This window comes from Delphinus delphis, chromosome 11 (genome assembly GCF_949987515.2).
Source record: "Delphinus delphis chromosome 11, mDelDel1.2, whole genome shotgun sequence".
Taxonomy (NCBI): Eukaryota; Metazoa; Chordata; class Mammalia; order Artiodactyla; family Delphinidae; genus Delphinus; species Delphinus delphis.
In genome coordinates, this window is record NC_082693.1 from 54644134 (window position 1) to 54662868 (window position 18735).

The window sequence follows — 18735 nt, forward strand, 5'->3', positions numbered from 1 at the left end:
TATTGTTAACAGATCATGAGCACTTCAAAGCGAGGCTGAGGAGTAAGGAAATGCTGAAGTGCGGGAGCCGGTTCACTCGTAATTGAAAATGAAGCCTGCTTTATTATGGTTATAATTAACGTCCTCGGGAAGGTCCTCCATCCCGCAGGAAAATTACCCTTCTTGGGTCGGGCCAGCACAGGTACCCTGGTGACTCAGCCCGTGCTCTCCTGCTCGGAAGCAACTTCCAAGCTGCTTAGTTGGGCTCAGAACAGAGGAGGGAGCCTGGGCTTTGAGGTCGGACAGGTCCAGGTGTGCCAGCCCAGCCCCGCCGCTGCCTGTGGGCCTGCGTGACTTGTAGATCTCGGGCCTCACTCATATCACTTATGAAACGGGGGTTGTGGTACCTACAGAGTTGGGTGAGTGCTTGAGAGAGTGTGTCCAGCACCTGGCAGGTGTTTATTATGCGCAAGTGCTGCTGTTGACAGCTGACCCATAGGGTGCTTCCTGGGTGCTCGAAGCCTCGCGTATATTAGCTTAGTTAATCCTCACGATGATGCTGAGGTACAGAGTGGTAGCTCTTCCTAGTACTGTGTTTGGGAAGAGTAGATGGGTACATGTCAGACGTCTGAAAAATAATAAAGTACTAATCCATATATAAAAAACTATTTAAAATACAGGAAGAGAATAATTTATAAAGGAGCCATTTGTGTGTCTTTAGTTTGTCTTTTAAATGAACAGTGATTTGGAAACACCCTAATCCAGTAGCAAGTTACTGGCAGTCTGCTCATCTCAAACATGGACTTTGGAGTTAAATAGACCCATCTATGTTTGGCCTCTGGCTGTGCTGCTTACTAACTCTGTGATCTAAGTTACTTAAAATCTTCAAGCCTCTACAGTTGTCGATGGGAGGAGTGGTACTACAGTGGAGGGAAATGTGATGCTTAAATAAAATGGTGTTATATATGCACCTGGCGTAGTGCCTGGCATGTATTGGTGCTCAGTGGTGTTCCATCCCCTGTCCCCGATTCCCTCTTAAACTTAAGCGCACTGGCTGTGTTGACCTTGTGTCAGCCATCTGGCACCTTTCACGTCTCACCTTATTTGCCAAGGGAAGTTTAGAAATGGTGCCATGAAACAGCATCACAAATTGCTCTACAAAAGACCTTCTCTGTACCTTGTTCTGAATCCCTTCCCCACCCTTGTACTGCAGCCCCTTTTCTCTTCTTTGCAGAGGTCAACAAGGAGAGTTGAGGCAGTCTCCTGTCACTGATTACTTGCTAAAACCTACCTGAAGAAGCTAGGATCAAGCCAGCACTTCACTGAAGTTCCTGTTCTTTAGATGGGGTGGGAGGCGGGGCGATGGGGGCAGGGGTGGGGCCGCCGTTTAGTCTGCGTTTCGTGCACTTCTCTCCAGGCACAGGAAGCTTTTGCTTCGTGGGGTGTGTGTGTGTGTGTGTGTGTGTGTGTGTGTGTTTGTGTGAATATAACATCTGGCTTGTTCTTTTTTATCCTTATCCAAAAACCTCAGCTATAACATGTTTGGACACTTCAAGTTCTGCATTACTTTATTTGGGGGATATGTTTTATTTAAGGATCCATTGTCCATTAATCAGGGTCTTGGCATGTTATGTACACTATTTGGCATTCTTGCCTATACCCATATTAAACTCAGTGAACAGGAAGGAAGTAAGAGTAAATTGATGCAACGTCCTTAATTAGGTTTTCATAGAGAAAAGAAAGTCGCCTGAAGATAAAAAAAAAAGTATTAAGTGTGCAAGTTACTTTCAAAGATGAAACAAAAATTATATTGCAAAATACATTAAATGATGGTTTGAAAGAAGTTAAGCAAAGGAAATTTTATTCATAAATATGACTTTCTTGGGACTTACCTGGTGGTCCAGTGGTTGGGACTCCATGCTTCCACTGCCAAGGGTGCAGGTTTGATCCCTGGTCAGGGAACTAAGATCACACAAGCCGTGTGGCACAGCCAAAAATTTTAAAAAATTTTAAGTAAAAATAAAATAAATATGACTTTCTCTTTTACAGTACCTTTTTTAAAAAACGTAATTCTCTAAAACATGGCTCATGCTTCCTTTCAAAGATGATTCTGTGAAGTACACAGAATGTTTGGTTATATCAAATGAAGTACATGAAATTAAAGTTCTGTAATGGTGACAAAGGAATTCAGATCACTGTACTACAAACGTGTAGTGGTTTTTAAGGAAGGGCACGTAGGACTCCCCTACTTGCTCTTAGGTGGTCCCCAATGTGAGCCCAGTTATAATTTAGGCCAAAGTATTCAAGTCAGAATTTAAAGCTAGCATTTCTATTGATATTTTCGTTGTTTTAGTATAACTTCCTGCTTTTTTCATTTATAGATATGAAATAACATTTCTAGAAAGCAAAGTGTAGTAAAGGGGACCATAAGCCAAAATCCGGTTCTAAAAGTACCATTTCTCTAGTAGCAAATTGATGTAAGAAGTTAGATGTTATCAAAAAAACTACAGTTTCTGTAGGTATTTTCTTGTTTTGAGCTCTCGGTGGACTCTAGAAACTATACATGAAGTTAGAAAACAAAATAGCTCCATGTTTAAATGGCTCAAAGAAAGGACTACGGGAGGAATTGAGCAGGTTTCTTCTTATCCTGGTGACTGTTCTTCTGGCCTCTGAGCATTTCGTGTTGGTAATTTCTTAAGACTACCTTGTCATTCCCTACCCGCCACGTGTGAGGCATCCGCGGAGCTTTCTTTGGCACTGAAGCATTTGGAGTGAACTATGTCAGCCTTTCTAAGGGGGCTGAGGAAAATCCTTGAGCAGCAAGTCAAGGCAAATGTACTCAAAGACTAAGCAGAAGCTTGATGAAGATACGAGGAAAGATTTGAGAGAGAAGTAGAGAAACAGTCAATATTTAACGAGTTCCATGAGTTTTTTAAAGGGATAATTAAAAAAAATGTTATGGGGGGAATACATGATACTTAAGGAAATAATTGTGCCACCTATTTAATTGCAAAATCTACTTCTGCCTTCCAACTTTTGACATTTGAGAATTCAAAGCAGTTGTTGATAACCTCTCACCATAAATTGACTGAAACAGGTAATCCCTCTTGTAATAAATAATTCTTTTTCTAAACATTGTTTAGAAACTTCAGGTGAGAACACAACACTTAGGAGGACAAAGAGCCACGTGTATAAAATATGCCGTTTAGGATTATTTTTTTCCTGGCCTGTTTGAAGTGAAAAGCCTCACTGAAAATCTTATTTTGACAGAATTTCAATGTATCAGTCAATCTGTTGTGTGATTTTTATGTGTGGTTTTCTGTTTTTGTTTTAAATACATTTGGTTCTTCTCTGTTTCCAAAGATACATTTTATTGTGCTAAGAAATACAAAGCAGATTGTCTTGCCAGATGGACCTCAGGAGTTATGTTTGTCTAAGAAATGTTCTCTGTGTATGTTTAAATTAACATATAATTATTTCCCCAAAGCTGGAGAAAAGTATTTCAGAGGATTATGCGACTTCTGTGCACTAACAGCTGAGTCGATTTGTGCCATGTACAAATTCTTCTTAACTGTAAATACAACTTGGGGAGGGGATTTATAATAAATGTTGGGGGAGAGTTATAGTAAATGACTGATGTCAATAAGAATGCAAGGAAGGTTGGAACAAGACAGCATGGGAGGGTACGTATTTATAAGTGAATAAAATATGTACTCCTGGAACTAGAGTCTGATAAACAGTTTTTGCCCTGAAGACCATCTTCCCATTGAAAAGGAAATTCCTGGGGGAAAAATGTACCAGACCATAAGGACCAACCATAGAGACAAACCAGAAATGCAGTGCTATGGAAGAAAGCATGCTGGCTGTCCTTTTGTTACGGATGTAACTGCATTTGTTTTTTATTGTATGTTCGATGACTGGACTTCAGCTGTTACCTGTTATAAATAAAGAGAACCTGATGTTTTTACTTTCAAGTCGCATGTTAGGACCGGCAGAAGAAGGATGGCATCTGTGTATATGCAGGGGTACAGTGGCCTGTCCAGCCCCCAAATATGCAGCATCTAATGAAACAAAATCCTCATCTCCCTTTTAAAATAACATAAAGGAGAAATCTTTTTCTATGAAATGAAGCAAGCTTTTTCCTGTTGCATTTTTAAAAATACTTTTTAAATCTTGCTAGTTTCAAATCAGTGGTCATCTTTTCTAAAAAAATCTACTTAAAAGCGACAGCACTAATCGACACTCCACATTGACCCCATCGGTGAGTAGTTGTTGGGTGAATGAATATGCAGAATGGCCAAAGGAGAAAGTCTGATTAAACGAATGAAGACCAGATTTATTAGATAGATTCTGTTTTGCATTTCTGTTTCCAAACTTGAACTGGATTATACTTGCTAACATCAGGAATACAATGATCATTTCATTCATTCAACAAGTTTTATTGAACATATATTTTGTGCCAAATACTGTGCTAGACACTGTGCAAAGACACTCCTGTGTCCCCTGTGATCTTAAGAAACATTGGTCTAGCAGAAAAGATAGACATTAATTAAATTAAAATGTGAGTTTATTAGTACAAACTCAAATAGTAAAAGGAACGTGGTTCTCTGGAGCATGTAACAAAAGAATCTGGCCTAGGATTGGCTGTCAGCAAAGGCGTCCACGAGGAAAGAACAACTCAACTGAAATCTGATGGGCATATAGAAGTTAGCTAAGCAAAGAGGGGGATTGCATTCTGATAAAAGGGAATAGCACATACAAAGGCCCATTGGTTGGAGAAGTTTATGATGAGTTTAAAGAACTGCAAAAAGGATGGAGCATAGCGGCTACGTTTAGGGAAGGAGAGATGTGGTATGACACGAGACTGGAAAGGAAGGCCAGGCTCGGACCATAGAATACCTTGTAGACATTGCTAGGCATCCAGTAAGAGCAAGAAGAGAGTGTTCTGAACGTCATCACGGTCGACCCGTTTGTTTTGAAACAGTTGGAAGAGAACCAGAGAGATGCTAGGAGACGTGATAGCTTGAAGGGGTGGTGGTGAGATGACGAAGCGGGTAGATCAAGAGGATTTAGTAGACGGGATCAAGTAGACTTGAGATGGATTGGAAATGGAGGGCATGGGAGGGGATGAAGTCAAGAATCACACGTGTTTGATTTGGGCAGCTCGATAGAGGATGGTGCCACTCTCTGAGGTAGGAAACGTGAGAAGACGGTTGGGGTGGGGAGGGTGGAGCCCGAGTTCCTACGTAGCCATCTCGATTTTGAGGCATCTTTGAGAAATCCAATTATTAATCAAGTAATCAAATACACAAGTCTAGAAGTCAGGAGTGTTTTCTTTTTAATTGAGGTATAGTTGATTTACAATATTAGTTTCAGGTTTACAGCTTGGTGATTCAGTATTTTTACAGATTATATTCCATTAAAAGTTATTACAAGGTTATAGCTATAATTCCCTGTGCTATACAATATACCCTTGTTGCTTGTCTATTTTATACATAGTAGTTTCTTTCTTTTAATCCCATACCCCTAAGGAGCTCCTCCCCGCTTCCCTCTCCCCACTGGTAAACACTAGTTTGTTTTCTATATCCGTGAGTCTGTTTCTGTTTTGCTATATACATTCTTTTTTTTTCTGACTTATTTCACTAAGCATAATATTCTCTAGGTCCATCCACATTGCTACAAATGGCAGAATTTCATTCTTTTTTATGGCTGAGTAATATTCCATTTTCTGTATGTCTCTGTGTGTGTGTGTTTGTGTGTGTGTGTGTGTGTGTGTGTGTGTGTGTATACACACGCACCACATCTTTATCCATTCATCTGTTGATGGACACTTAGGTTGCTTCCATATCTTGGCTACTGTAAATAGTACTACTATGAACATTGGGATTTGTGGATCTTTTCAAATTAGAGTTTCCATTTTTTTCTGGATATGTACCCAGGCGTGGAATTGCTGGATCCTATGGGAGTTCTATTTTTAGTTTTTTGAGGAACCATACTGTTTTCTATAATGGCTGCACCAACTTACAGTCCCATCAACAGTGCACAAGGGTTCCCTTTTCTTCACACCCTCACCAATACTTGTTATTTGTAGACTTTTCAATGATGGTTATTCTGACAGGTGTGAGGTGATATCTCATTGTTGTTTTGATTTGCGTCTCTCTAATAATTAGCAATATTGAACATCTTTTCATGTGCCTATTAGCCATCTGTATGTCTTCTTGGGGACAGGAGAGTTTTGGTTGCAGTGGAGATAAACGGGTAGTTACTGGAGTATGCCTGATGAGGACGAAAGCATAGACCAGGATGAGCTTACCTAGGAAGACAGTATAATGCAAAAAGTCTACAACTGAGCCTTCAGGAACTCCAGCATTTACTGGCAGTGGTAGGTAATTCTGCAAAGGAAACTGAAAAGGAAGAGTCAAAGAGGTAGGAGGAAAACAAGGATGATGATATAATGGGAGAGAGGATGGCCAAAGGTGACAGTTTTGTTGAGAGGTCAGGGTAGACATGCACAGAAAAATAACCACTGTATTTATTGACAGTTTACTGTGGACCTTAGTAAGGCTGTTTCAGTGGCGTGATGGAGGCAAAAAGTGGGTTGGAGAAAGCTGAGTGGTCAATGTGTGAGAGTTAAGGAAATGGATCCCAGGGTATAGACAATTCTGTTGCTATTGCAGAACTGCAATATTTCAAGCAATATTGAATGTTGCTTGACATGAATGGGGGCTTTTTGTGTGTGAGTCTACGACTTTTTTCATAATGCTAATTTATTATTATAGGATTAAAATTGTAAAGCACCAAATATCCCTGCGTAACCCTGGAGGAAGTGCACATACTTCTGTAACAGTGATGATCTTTTACTCTGAAAAGGAGTTTTGTTTTTGGCTCCTGAATATACTTGAAATGTGGGTTGCTATTAATAAAATCAACAGTTAACTTTTGCGAACCACCAGCATACTTTGAAAAAAACAATCTTGCAAGCCCACTAACGGGTGATTAGTTACGCATTTTCTTGTCTCTGTCACTGCTGAGGTTAACAGAAAGAAGCCTGCCAAGAGAAAGGCCAGTCTGTTTGGGAGCAGGGCTGGCTTAGACATCAGGATCGTGGCTTCCAGTCCAGACTCTGCCTTTTTGACCCGGGTGGCCTTTGGCTTTGGGCAACTCCCTTGCCTCTTAGGTCTCAGTTTGTTCATTTATAAAATGAGGGTTTGGATCCAAGTGATTTCCAAGGGACCCTCCATCTTCAAAATCCCCTGATTCTGCTTTTTCAGATTAGAATTGTAATTTCTCATTCACTTACATTGAGAGCATATTAGATTAAATTAATGAGAAAGGTTTTGTTTGGTCCTTATGTGAACTGTTTTCTTGTTCATATGCACTTCATTACTCATATATTGTTTTTTAAAAGTCTATGCAAAACATTAATTTTCATACTTGTTGTATTAGAAGACATGGTTTCATTTGATTTATCCAGTCTGCTTTACACTTCACATGAAATCACTAGGAGGTGAATTATTGCCAATTCAACTAATTATTTATGGGTATTTGGAGGATGTTTTTTGCTATACTGTTTTTAATTTGGCAAACAGCACATCGCCCAAAGCATAGTAATTCACATTTTTCTATTTAACTAAAACTATCTCATAAATACTAGGTATACCACAAGAACAAGCCTGCATATTTATTTAACCAACCAGGACTACGCCTTTTTTAAAAAGAACTTTATCGGAATTCCCTGGCAGTCTAGTGGTTAGGACTCCATGCTTCCACTGCAGGGGACACGGGTTCGATCCCTGGTCAGGGAACAAAAACGGGAATAGGTATTTGGTTAGGAAATACCAATACCACAATTACCACACAGCACGGTCAAAAAAAATTTTTTTAATAAATAAATAGGACTTTATTTTTTAAGAGTAGTTTTAGATTCATATTCACTTCTAAATTTTGAATTTTTTTGTTACCTACATGAGATGATTTTCCCTTTTAAAATCAAACGATCTGTATCAACCAAATGTCTTCATTTTTTTCCTGTTTGTTCTTACACTCCCTGCAAAAAGTCAGTTTCCTGTTTTCTCAATTCCTGTTTTCTCAGTTTAAAATTAGAGACAGCAGTTCCGTGCAGGAGAGTGATGGCCTTAACCCAAGAGATGGGAGGCTCGAAATCAGCTAGTCTGTTGAGATCTCCTGGGATATCCAGAACTGCAGTTTACCACAGGAATGAGCAGACTCTCCAGGTTTTTCTCTGCCTGGAGTTTGGAAGCAAGACTAACCTTGGGACTGGAGTTCTTAGAGAATTATGGAGTGACGCCTTGGCCATATTTGTTAGAAACAGAATGCTTTATACAATTTACCAAAACATTATACGGAGAAAAATAGGCAAAAATGCTATGGAAGACACAGTTGGTTTCCTAACCAAATACCTGTCCCTGTTTTTGTTCACCTACCCTCTAGAGGCTAGACATGCTAAATTCTCTTATTACCATGTTGCCACATCCACAGAACGTGGATATCTAGAATTGTGCTGATTGGTAAAGGAGCGATGAAGGAACCTGATCCAGAAGTGCTGAGCTGCTTAAGCAATGTCATCAGCTGCCTATCTCCAGTCTTCTTATTCTAGATGGAAATAAACCCTGATTTGTTTAAGCCACTTTTAATTGATACTTGCAGCTAAAAGTATGCCAGTGAACTTTTGAGGGTAAAAAGGGGTAAAAATGGAGGACTTGATCTATCTGATAGATTTTACAATCCAGGAAGCAATAAGTAAACGTTAACTGGTTAAAAGTGAATATAGGCTAGTGGCTAGCCTGACGCCAGCCATCCTTGCATTCCATAGAGCACCAAACCCCAGCGAGTGAGGTGGATGGAAGAGAGGGAATGATCTGATGGACCTGGGGACTCACGAATGGGGTCCAAACATGGGGCTATTGCTGGCTTGGGGTGAGTGAACCAGTTCCAACCAGGAACAAACTTTCCAACCAAGTGGGAGGTGGCCTACCTTGCCCTCCACCATCCTCTTTGTGTTCCCTGACTGTGGTCATCCCCAATTACCCAATGCTCCCCCTGCCCCAGCAACCTTACACCTCTTCAGTCACTACCTCATCCCCACTACTTCCCGCAGTTCTTCAAGTTGAGTTGGTGGATGAAGGAAGCAGTATCACCAATGACTACAAGGTCATGCCTAGGTCTTGGAGCCAGGCATCAATTTGAAGGTTCTACAGATATTCAATAAGAGGACCTAGGAAAAACTCACTCTGATAATGGTCCAGGACCTCCATAAAACCATAGGAAGAGGGAGCTTCACTAGAGGGTCTCCCAGTGCCCACACACAGGGCTATGGACATTGGTGAGAACCTCTGTGCTGAAAGGAAATGTCTGCTTATTATCGCAGAATGATTGTCATGGAGAATTCAGCCAAACAGAGGACCATTCTTCTGTAATCAAAGAACATCTTGAGGACATGCAGCGCTTGTACTCAAACAGCATTCCTCACAGGGGTGTCAAGCCTGCGAATTTCTTACACCTCGAAAAAGCTCAATGCTGTTCTGAAACTCAGGGATTTTGCCAAGGGAACTATGAGCTAAAACTTCTGTCCACTTTTCCCCTGACACAGCACTGTGTGGCTCTGGAGAAGTATGGCCTCTCATCATGGGTTCTTGAATGTTGTCATGTTTATCTCCATTCTAACCCAACCTTGGTCTCCCCCTTTTTCCCGGCGTGAAGATGCACATCCAAGTGGGACAGTCTGAATTTCCCTGCCCTAAGGGGTCAGAGAAATCAGGAAGTCAAGATGAACATCTAGAACCTGCTAGAAAGGAAGTTCACTCAAAGAATGACCATCGCAGGGTTTATGAACTACTCCTGGATCATGCGGGCCATAAAAGTCCTCTAGGCCAGTGCCATTCAAGGGATGGTCTGTGGACCAGTGCCAGCCCATGAGCAGTTTGTTACCTGTTCAAACAAAGTAAGTACAGAAATTGAGAATAAGTGTTGAGAAACTTCTATAGCAGTTTGGTACTGCTATGATAGCCAGGCATTTGATTTTGTCTTTTACAAAAGTATCACTCTGCAATGGACTGAAAGTAAAAAGCTGGTCTTCAAACAGTTCGTGCAGGATTGCCTCCACCCATGTGGGGAGAATACGAAGGAGATGGCCGGAGTTTGGGCCATGAGGTGAGTTGGTTATGAGGAGCTTTGTGATTAAAGCCTGGCCTCCTCTCGGTTACTTGGCTTACCGCAGGTCTTCTCTTAGGGGCTTTGAATTCCCAGACCTCCCCTGCCCACTAGAGTCTTGGAGTTTAGTGGAGGGACAAGAAGAGCATGTGTGGTGGAAAGTTTGGAGCATCTCATACACAACTCGTTAGTCTGATGACCTCTTCAGCATCTCCGCCGGGCAGTCCAATAGATATCTCAAACCGACACACCCGAAACCAGACTGATCTTCCCCCACCCCAAACCCACTCCTCCTGCAACATTCCCTTACCGTTTGCTCGGATGAAAAATCTCAGTCATTCTTGACATTTCTCTTTTTCTTACCTTCTTGCCCAGTCTGGCAGGCTGGTTGGCTCTACCTTCCCAACAGATCCAGAATCCAACCTCTTCATCCGTTTCCACTTATATTGCAATGGCCTCCTAAAGGATCTCCCCACTTTTACCCTAACTCTCCACAGTTCACAATACAGCAGCCAGAGAGGTCCTGTCGTGTCACCCCTTTGCTTGAAACCCAGCAGTGATGCCCCCATTTTACTCAAAAATCCAAATCCAAGGAGTGGCCTCAGGGCTATGTAGTGTATGACCTCATCTCCTCTCACCCTTCAGCCCCTCCTCTGCCCCCCCGCCATTGACCCTCACGCTCTGTCCCTGCACGCTGCAGGCGTGCTCACAGCTTGGGGTGTTTGCTCCAGCTCTGCCTGGGAAGCTCTTTCTTTGTTGTCTGTGTGGCTAACTCACTTCCTTCTAGTCTTTCCTCAAAACCTCACGTTTTCTATGAGGCCTACCTCACCCTCACTCCCAGCAATGTGGACTCTCCTTACCCTGCCCTATACTTTTTTCTTTTTTCCATAGAACTTGTAACTTTATACTGTACCATTTTAACATAGTCATATATTTATGGTTTACTGTCCGTCCCCACACCAGAGTGTAAGCTTCACAAAGATAGGGATCTGTTTTATTCATTGATATATACAAATGCAGGCACTTAAATACTTGACAGATGAATGAATGCATTTCCCTACAGCAGCTTTTATTAATTCCCTGAAGAATTCCCCCTAAACCTCAATGTTACTTTAGAGGAAGGAAAGCGGAGAGAGAGAGAGAGAAGGAGGAATAAAAGAGCTATCCCTAAAATCCAAGGTTGAATTATCCACTAAAAACTACAGGAGCTGCCTGTGCTCTGCCTCACCCTCCCGGTCTCCCTGTCTTTCATTGCTCCTGTATTCCATTCTCCCATTCAGGAAGGGCCAGAAACGCAGAGGTGAGAGGTGAAGGATGAGGACTCATCATCCTTTGACAAACTTCTGGACTTCACGTAGGCAAAGCAGGAGAGTGCATGAGGGGCTAAATCTATTTCTCCACTTTCAAAAAGTACATGTGTGCCAGAAGTTACTGGGTTTTTTTCCATCAGAGCAGGAGTTTGGAACAAGGCATCCAGATCCTCCCTTGCATCTCTTCAACAGAAAGTTGGAGAAGAGGGGGGAAAAAAAAGCAAAGAAAAAGTGTAACAGAGAGAAAGCAATCATGAACAACATAACAAGCAATAATAAAATTAAAAGGATAATCGAGATTTTTAACACACCTCTATCAGAAGCGGATAGAGCAAGTGGCCTGAGAGTAAAGTTGTCTAATAGGTTTCATGAGGACCCTTTTCTCAACAAGCAGAGGACACACATTCTTTTCAAGTGCTTGTGGAACCTTTACCTTTAACAGTAAAGATTAACAGAGATGGTATTATAAATGGTTGGTAGGTTGAAGAGTGTTTGGTTTTGTGTGCATTTATTAAAATAATAAAAACAGGGAATTCCCTGGTGGCCCAGTGGTTCAATCCCTGGTCAGGGAACCAAGATCCCACAAGCCGCGTTGCATGGCCTAAAAATAAATAAACAAACAAAAACAAACAAACAATTTAAGCCATCTTTTATTGTTTTGGGATACTTAATGCTGAGAATGGGCTAGAATCTTTTTTTATATATTTATTTTATTTATTTGGTTGCCCCAGGTCTTAGTTGCGGCTCACAGGCTCCTTAGTTGCGGCATGTGGGCTCGTTAGTTGTTGGCAGGCAGGCTCCGTAGTTGCACTCGCGGGCTCCTTAGTTGTGCTGTGTGAACTCTTAGTTGTGGCATGCATGTGGAATCTAGTTCCCTAACCAGGGATCTAGTTCCCTAACCAGTCCCCCTGCATTGGGAGCACAGTCTTTTTTTTTTTTTTTTACATCTTTATTGGAGTATAATTGCTTTACAATGATGTGTTAGCTTTCTGCTTTATAACAAAGTGATTCAGTTATACATATACATATGTTCCCATATCTCTTCCCTCTTGCATCTCCCTCCCTCCCACCCTCCCTATCCCACCCCTCCAGGCGATCACAAAGCACCGAGCTGATCTCCCTGTGCTATGCGGCTGCTTCCCACTAGCTATCTACCTTACGTTTGGTAGTGTATATCTGTCCATGCCTCTCTCTCGCTTTGTCACAGCTCACCCTTCCCCCTCCCCATATCCTCAAGTCCATTCTCTAGTAGGTCTGTGTCTTTATTCCTGTCTTACCGCTAGGTTCTTCATGACATTTTTTTTTCTTAAATTCCATATTTATGTGTTAGCATACGGTATTTGTCTTTCTCTTTCTGACTTACTTCACTCTGTATGACAGACTAGATCTATCTACCTCATTACAAATAGCTCAATTTCGTTTCTTTTTATGGCTGAGTAATATTCCATTGTATATATGTGCCACATCTTCTTTATCCATTCATCTGTCGATGGACACTTAGTTTGCTTCCATGTCCTGGCTATTGTAAATAGAGCTGCAATGAACATTGTGGTACATGACTCTTTTTGAATTATGGTTTTCTCAGGGTATATGCCCAGTAGTGGGATTGCTGAGTCATATGGTAGTTCTATTTGTATTTTTTTAAGGAACCTCCATACTGTTCTCCACAGTGGCTGTACCAATTCCCATTCCCACCAGCAGTGCAAGAGTGTTCCCTTTTCTCCACACCCTCTCCAGCATTTATTGTTTCTAGATTTTTTGATGATGGCCATTCTGACTGGTGTGAGATGATATCTCATTGTAGTTTTGATTTGCATTTCTCTAATGATTAGTGATGTTGAGCATTCTTTCATGTGTTTGTTGGCAGTCTGTATATCTTCTTTGGAGAAATGTCTATTTAGGTCTTCTGCCCATTTTTGGATTGGGTTGTTTGTTTTTCTGTTATTGAGCTGCATGAGCTGCTTATAAATTTTGGAGATTAATCCTTTGTCAGTTGCTTCATTTGCAAATATTTTCTCCCATTCTGAGGGTTGTCTTTTGGTCTTGTTTATGGTTTCCTTTGCTGTGCAAAAGCTTTGAAGTTTCATTAGGGCCCATTTGTTTATTTTTTTTTTTTTCCATTTTCTAGGAGGTGGGTCAAAAAGGATCTTGCTGTGATTTATGTCATAGAGTGTTCTGCCTATGTTTTCCTCTAAGAGTTTGAGAGTTTCTGGCCTTACATTTAGGTCTTTCATCCATTTTGAGCTTATTTTTGTGTATGGTGTTAGGGAGTGATCTAATCTCATACTTTTACATGTACCTGTCCAGTTTTCCCAGCACCACTTATTGAAGAGGCTGTCCTTTCTCCACTGTACATTCCTGCCTCCTTTATCAAAGATAAGGTGACCATGTGTGCGTGGGTTTATCTCGGAAGCACAGAGTCTTAACCACTGTGCCACCAGGGAAGTCCCCCTGGACTGGAATCTTGAATGATCAGATTTCAAGGTACAGGTGTTGAACCAGGTGATCTTGTGGCTTCAAGGAGGCTTTGGAAGTCACTACAGGTGAGATTAGAAGTCTTAGGAGTGGACTCTCTGACCCAAGATATGTGTCTGGAACCAGAAAAGATGTAAGCAAAGCATGAGGAAGACAGCTCAGGAGGAGGGAAATGGTGAAGCCATTCTCAGAACTTCTCAGGAAGATTAAAAGAATGAATACATACATACATACATGTGATTAATAAATAAATAGGGGTTGCTGCTAAACATGGAGTGACCAAGAGGGACATTTTGGGCCACTTCTCTGGCCCCAATTTCTAATATTATTCCTAATGTGGAACAGCTGGTTGTCCTAGATCTGTTACTCCTTCTATTTAAATTAGTTCTAAAATTTTATTTTAAAATCTCAATGCATAATTTCTAAAATTTTAAATAAAATTAAAAATGTTCCATATGCTTTTCCGGGAGCCTTCTTTTCTAATTGGAAGAGTTTTCTCCATGACACTTGAGGTTGAAGGAATGCAGTTTGCTGCCCTCAGCCTATGAAAATGAGACTTGTTTTCTCCAGCATCTGCCTCATAGGGCACTGATTCAGGCTCAACAACCTCAGACTCTGGGCTAACCCAGAATGCATGCACAGTCACAACATGGACGACGGGAGAAAGTCTTGTTTAAACTCTGGTTGTGGCCAGTGTCTTTGGGGAAGAAAAATGCAAGTTGAGTTTATTAAGAGGATTATTTTTAAAAGTTTAAGGTTTGTGATTGCACTCTAAATGTAAGTCACTTTTTAAAAAATTCACTTTTATTGGAGTATAGTTGATTTACAACGTTGTGTTAGTTTCTGCTGTACAGCAAAGCGAATCAGTTATACATCTACTTAAGTCACTTTTGGAATGAATACAACGATGTATGTGACACAGGGATGAAAAATTAATTGTCATTCTTATTGTGAATCTGACGAAGTGTTCATAATTAGGGATACCTGTGGTATTGACACTTGCCCATTAATTCAGGATGTTCTCGTATTGAGAATTCTCTGGGCAAGCAAGGATTCTCTATTAAAGGAAGAAAAGCAAGATCCTTTAAAGTAGTATTAGTGTGAGTAGAATCTCATTTTGCTGGATAAAACCATTACAGTTACAGTTATAAGAGGATTGTCTGAACATTTTGGCGTGTAGCCCATAACCGCTCTGCTTTGCTAATAATAAGCAATACTGCTTGCAGAAATGTTTCTTTAACTAATGCATTTCCTAAGTGGTTTCCTGTTGACTTCTCTTTTTCTTCCTTGCCCCTAGCTTCGAATATTCAGCAAACCTCAATCCTGACCTCTACTCTTTCTTTATTCTCTTAGAAGCTCCTTGAGAGGGGCTTCCCTGGTGGCTCAGTGGTTAAGCATCCGCCTGCCAATGCAGGGGACATGGGTTCGAGCCCTGGTCTGGGAAGATCCCACATGCCACGGAGCAACTAAGCCCCTGCGCCACAACTACTGAGCCTGTGCCTTAGAACCCACGAGCCACAACTACTGAAGCCCGCATGCCTAGAGCCTGTGCTCCGCGACAAGAGAAGCCACCGCAATGAGAAGCCCGCGCACCGCAACAAAGAGTAGCCCCCGCTCGCCACAACTAGAGAAAGCCCGCATGCAGCAACCAAGACCCAACACAGACAAAAATAAAAGAATTTAGAAATAAATTTAAAAAAACAAAAAGGAAGCTCCTTGAGAGCAGAAAACTTGTCTGTCAGCCAGTGGGTAAACCAGTGTCAGATACTTATTAGACATTATCTTTCACTATCAGTTCTAAGCTGGTAATTCTCAAAAACCACATCTTTAGTTCGGTGTTCCTGTCCATGATATATTGTTGTTCTTTCCACTGAAAATTATGTCCATGAAAAAAGCACTTTACTCCAGCTCATAACTCAATCAGGAGTGAGTTCTTCCTGAAAATAACCAATGTACATACTTCAGTGTACAGCCAGAGTGTTTTATGTGTACTTCCCATTTTATCATACAGAATCCTGAAAAGTCACGTACTCAAGGGTAATGACTAAATAAAATAAATAATTTTGACTGCTTCTTCGAGGACATTCTTAAGTGACTTGTAAGTGAAACTGGCTTTTTTTTTTCCTGTGAGTACACGGAGGTGAAGAAGAATATAATGACTGCTAGTAAAGTTGGTGCCGCGGCCTTGACTTCATGCCAAGGGGCCAACAGTTTTACCCACCATTGCCTTTGCACCATCAGGGCAGAAGTCAACACGGTGAAAAAGCAAAGGAAGTCTTACTATTATTATGAAGAGACTTTTGACCTTACAAGACCCTTCCAGGGGGTCCATGGACCGTACTTTGAGAACCACTGCCCGAGGCCTTCAGGATGTCATGGCAAACAAGACAACAACATCACTGCCCCTGTGGAGCTTAAGTTCCAGTGATGGAAGACGATCGACAAGTAGAGAAGTAAACGGGTGACTTCAGAGAATGATCGACTCTGTGAAGAGCATAAACAAGGAGAATGTAGGGGACTTCCCTGGCGGTCCAGTGGTTAGGACTCTGCGCTTCCACTGCAGGGGAGCACGGGTTCGATCCCTTGTTGGGAAACTAAGATCCCGCATGCTGTGCAGTACAGCCAAATTAAAAAAAAAAAAAAGAATGTGACAGTCTCGAGGGATAGAGGAGGGGCTGCTTTTAAGAAGGCCCCTCTGAGGAGGTGACATCTGAGCCCAGAGCTCAGGGATGAAAGGGGGTCTGCCATGCACAAGACTGGGGAAGAGGTTTCTAAGATGATACAGCAAGGGCCAAAGTTCTGAGGCAGGAAAGAGCTTAGCATTTGAGAGAGACAAGAAAGAAGGCAGTCAGGACTGGATAACAGCACTATTTTCTATGGCCCTTAAAATTCCTTTAGGGGGGATTCCCATGTTATTTTCATAAACAATAATAACAGTATATGTATTAACTTATTTAATCCTTGCAATAATCCTGTTAATCCCATTCTATAGATGAGGAAACTGAGGCACACATAGAATGGGAGAGTTGGTGTCAGAGCTAGAACACCAGGCAGTATGGCCATGGAACCTATACTTGTAATCTTTAGAGCCTCTTTTTTAGAAAACAATCACTCAATAGGTAAAACTTTCTTGTTAGTGCACATAAATGCATTGTGTGTGTGTGTGTGTGTGTGTGTGTGTGTGTGTGTGTGTGTGTGTGTGTGTGTGTAGTATATCTGATGTATCCCTCTTTACTTTGGGTCTGGAGAACTAGAAGCTATCAAGTCACAGACAGGAATCTATCATTTGAGGAAGGAACAGTAGCCATCAGCTCAGTGAAAGGAGTTTCTCTGAACAATTCTCCTAAAAATTTCTCTCTCGGACTTCCCCGATGACGCAGTGGTTAAGAATCCTCCTGCCAATGCAGAGGACCAGGGTTCGAGCCCTGGTCCGGGAAGATCCCACATGCCGCGGAGCAACTAAGCCCATGTGCCACAACTATTGAGCCTCCACTCTAGAGCCTGCGAGCCACAATTACCGAGCCCGCGCGCCTAGAGAGCCCGTGCTCCGCGACAAGAGAAGCCACCGCAATGAGAAGCCCCCACACCGCAAAAGAGCAGCCCCTGCTCACCGCAACTAGAGAGAGCCGGTGCCCAGCAACAAAGTCCCAACGCAGCCAAAAATAAATTTATTAAAAAAATTTTTTTCTCTCTCAATGTGAGCAGTCCGAGATACATTGATTCTTTATGAAGCTTTTGTTTTATTCTAAATGCGATATAAACAAAGAGCAGTGAGCTTTGAAGCTGAGCAGTCTACTCAGCACAAGTTCCTCTGTGCAGATTGGTTGTTGAGTGACTAGTCTAACCTCCGTGGTGGTCTGATAGGGAGGTTACAAAAGGATGGTGTCCTACTGCCAAATCTATGCAGAGAAGCAGGAAGGTTGTAATTCCCTTCCTAGGAGCAAACCTGGCCTGAGATACCCCTCCACTCTCTCACCTCCACCCCAGCCCTCAGTAAGGGGACCTAACTGTCAGCTTTGATGGGAGAGGGCAACCTTCCTGGAAACAAGGGCAGTGAGACCACCCATGGCACATTCTTGAGATGTTGGTGCTGACCCGTGGCATCTCTCTAATCCTCTCTTTGTGGAATCTTCTCTGCTTTGCTTCTTCTCAGTTCATCGCCACCCCAATCTGCAGGCACTGGGCGAAGGGTGGAACCTGGCTCCAAAAGTCGCTGTCACTTGAAATCAGACTTACTCCCTGGTTGTGGGCACTCTGTCCTCTGGATTGCAACAGAACCGTGTTTCTTATAAGAGGCCAACCCCAGTCCAGGGTTTCACCATCTGTACCTTAGCCTGAATAGTAGACTCTGGCTTCAACTCACCAAGGAGCCCTGCTCTGGGCTTCTGGAAATTATGTGACTAAATCAAGGTGTGACACTGTGCCTAGTCTCTCCTGACAATAAAGAAAATACAATATGTGCTTGATTAATTTTCTACCTCTGACTTTTGTAATATGTAGACTATAAGCTCCACGAGGGCAAGGTCTTGTCTGTTTCTGCTCACTTTTGTACCCCCAGCCCTGGCACAATGCCTGGCACGCCCTGTTCATTGATTATTCATTTAATGACTGAATGACTAAATGAGTGGTTTCACCGGACACATGGAAATAGACATTTGAATGTAGTAGAAAATTTATTCATCCACTTGGTCTTTTATTCACTATTCCACAAATATTTATTGAGCACTGATTATGGCAGACACTCTGTTAGATGCTAGGAATGCAAAATCCATGGGTGAAGCAATCCAACCAAGGGGACTTT

The 18735-nt window shown here is 41.9% G+C and overlaps 1 protein-coding gene across 3 annotated transcripts in view; it reads left to right on the top strand.

The window, feature by feature from the left end:
- The window catches only part of SLC35E3 (solute carrier family 35 member E3), a 100649-nt gene that overhangs the window by 12863 nt on the left and 69051 nt on the right, over positions 1–18735 (top strand). The window contains exon 5 of one of the 3 annotated variants that reach the window (XM_060025196.1): positions 1511–5485. The exons of the other annotated variants lie outside the window; for them this stretch is intronic. Within the exon in view, the coding sequence (XP_059881179.1) occupies positions 1511–1697 (187 nt within the window). The 3' untranslated portion in view covers positions 1698–5485. Of the gene's footprint in view, positions 1–1510; positions 5486–18735 lie in introns of those variants that run through there. 3 annotated transcript variants of the gene reach the window in all.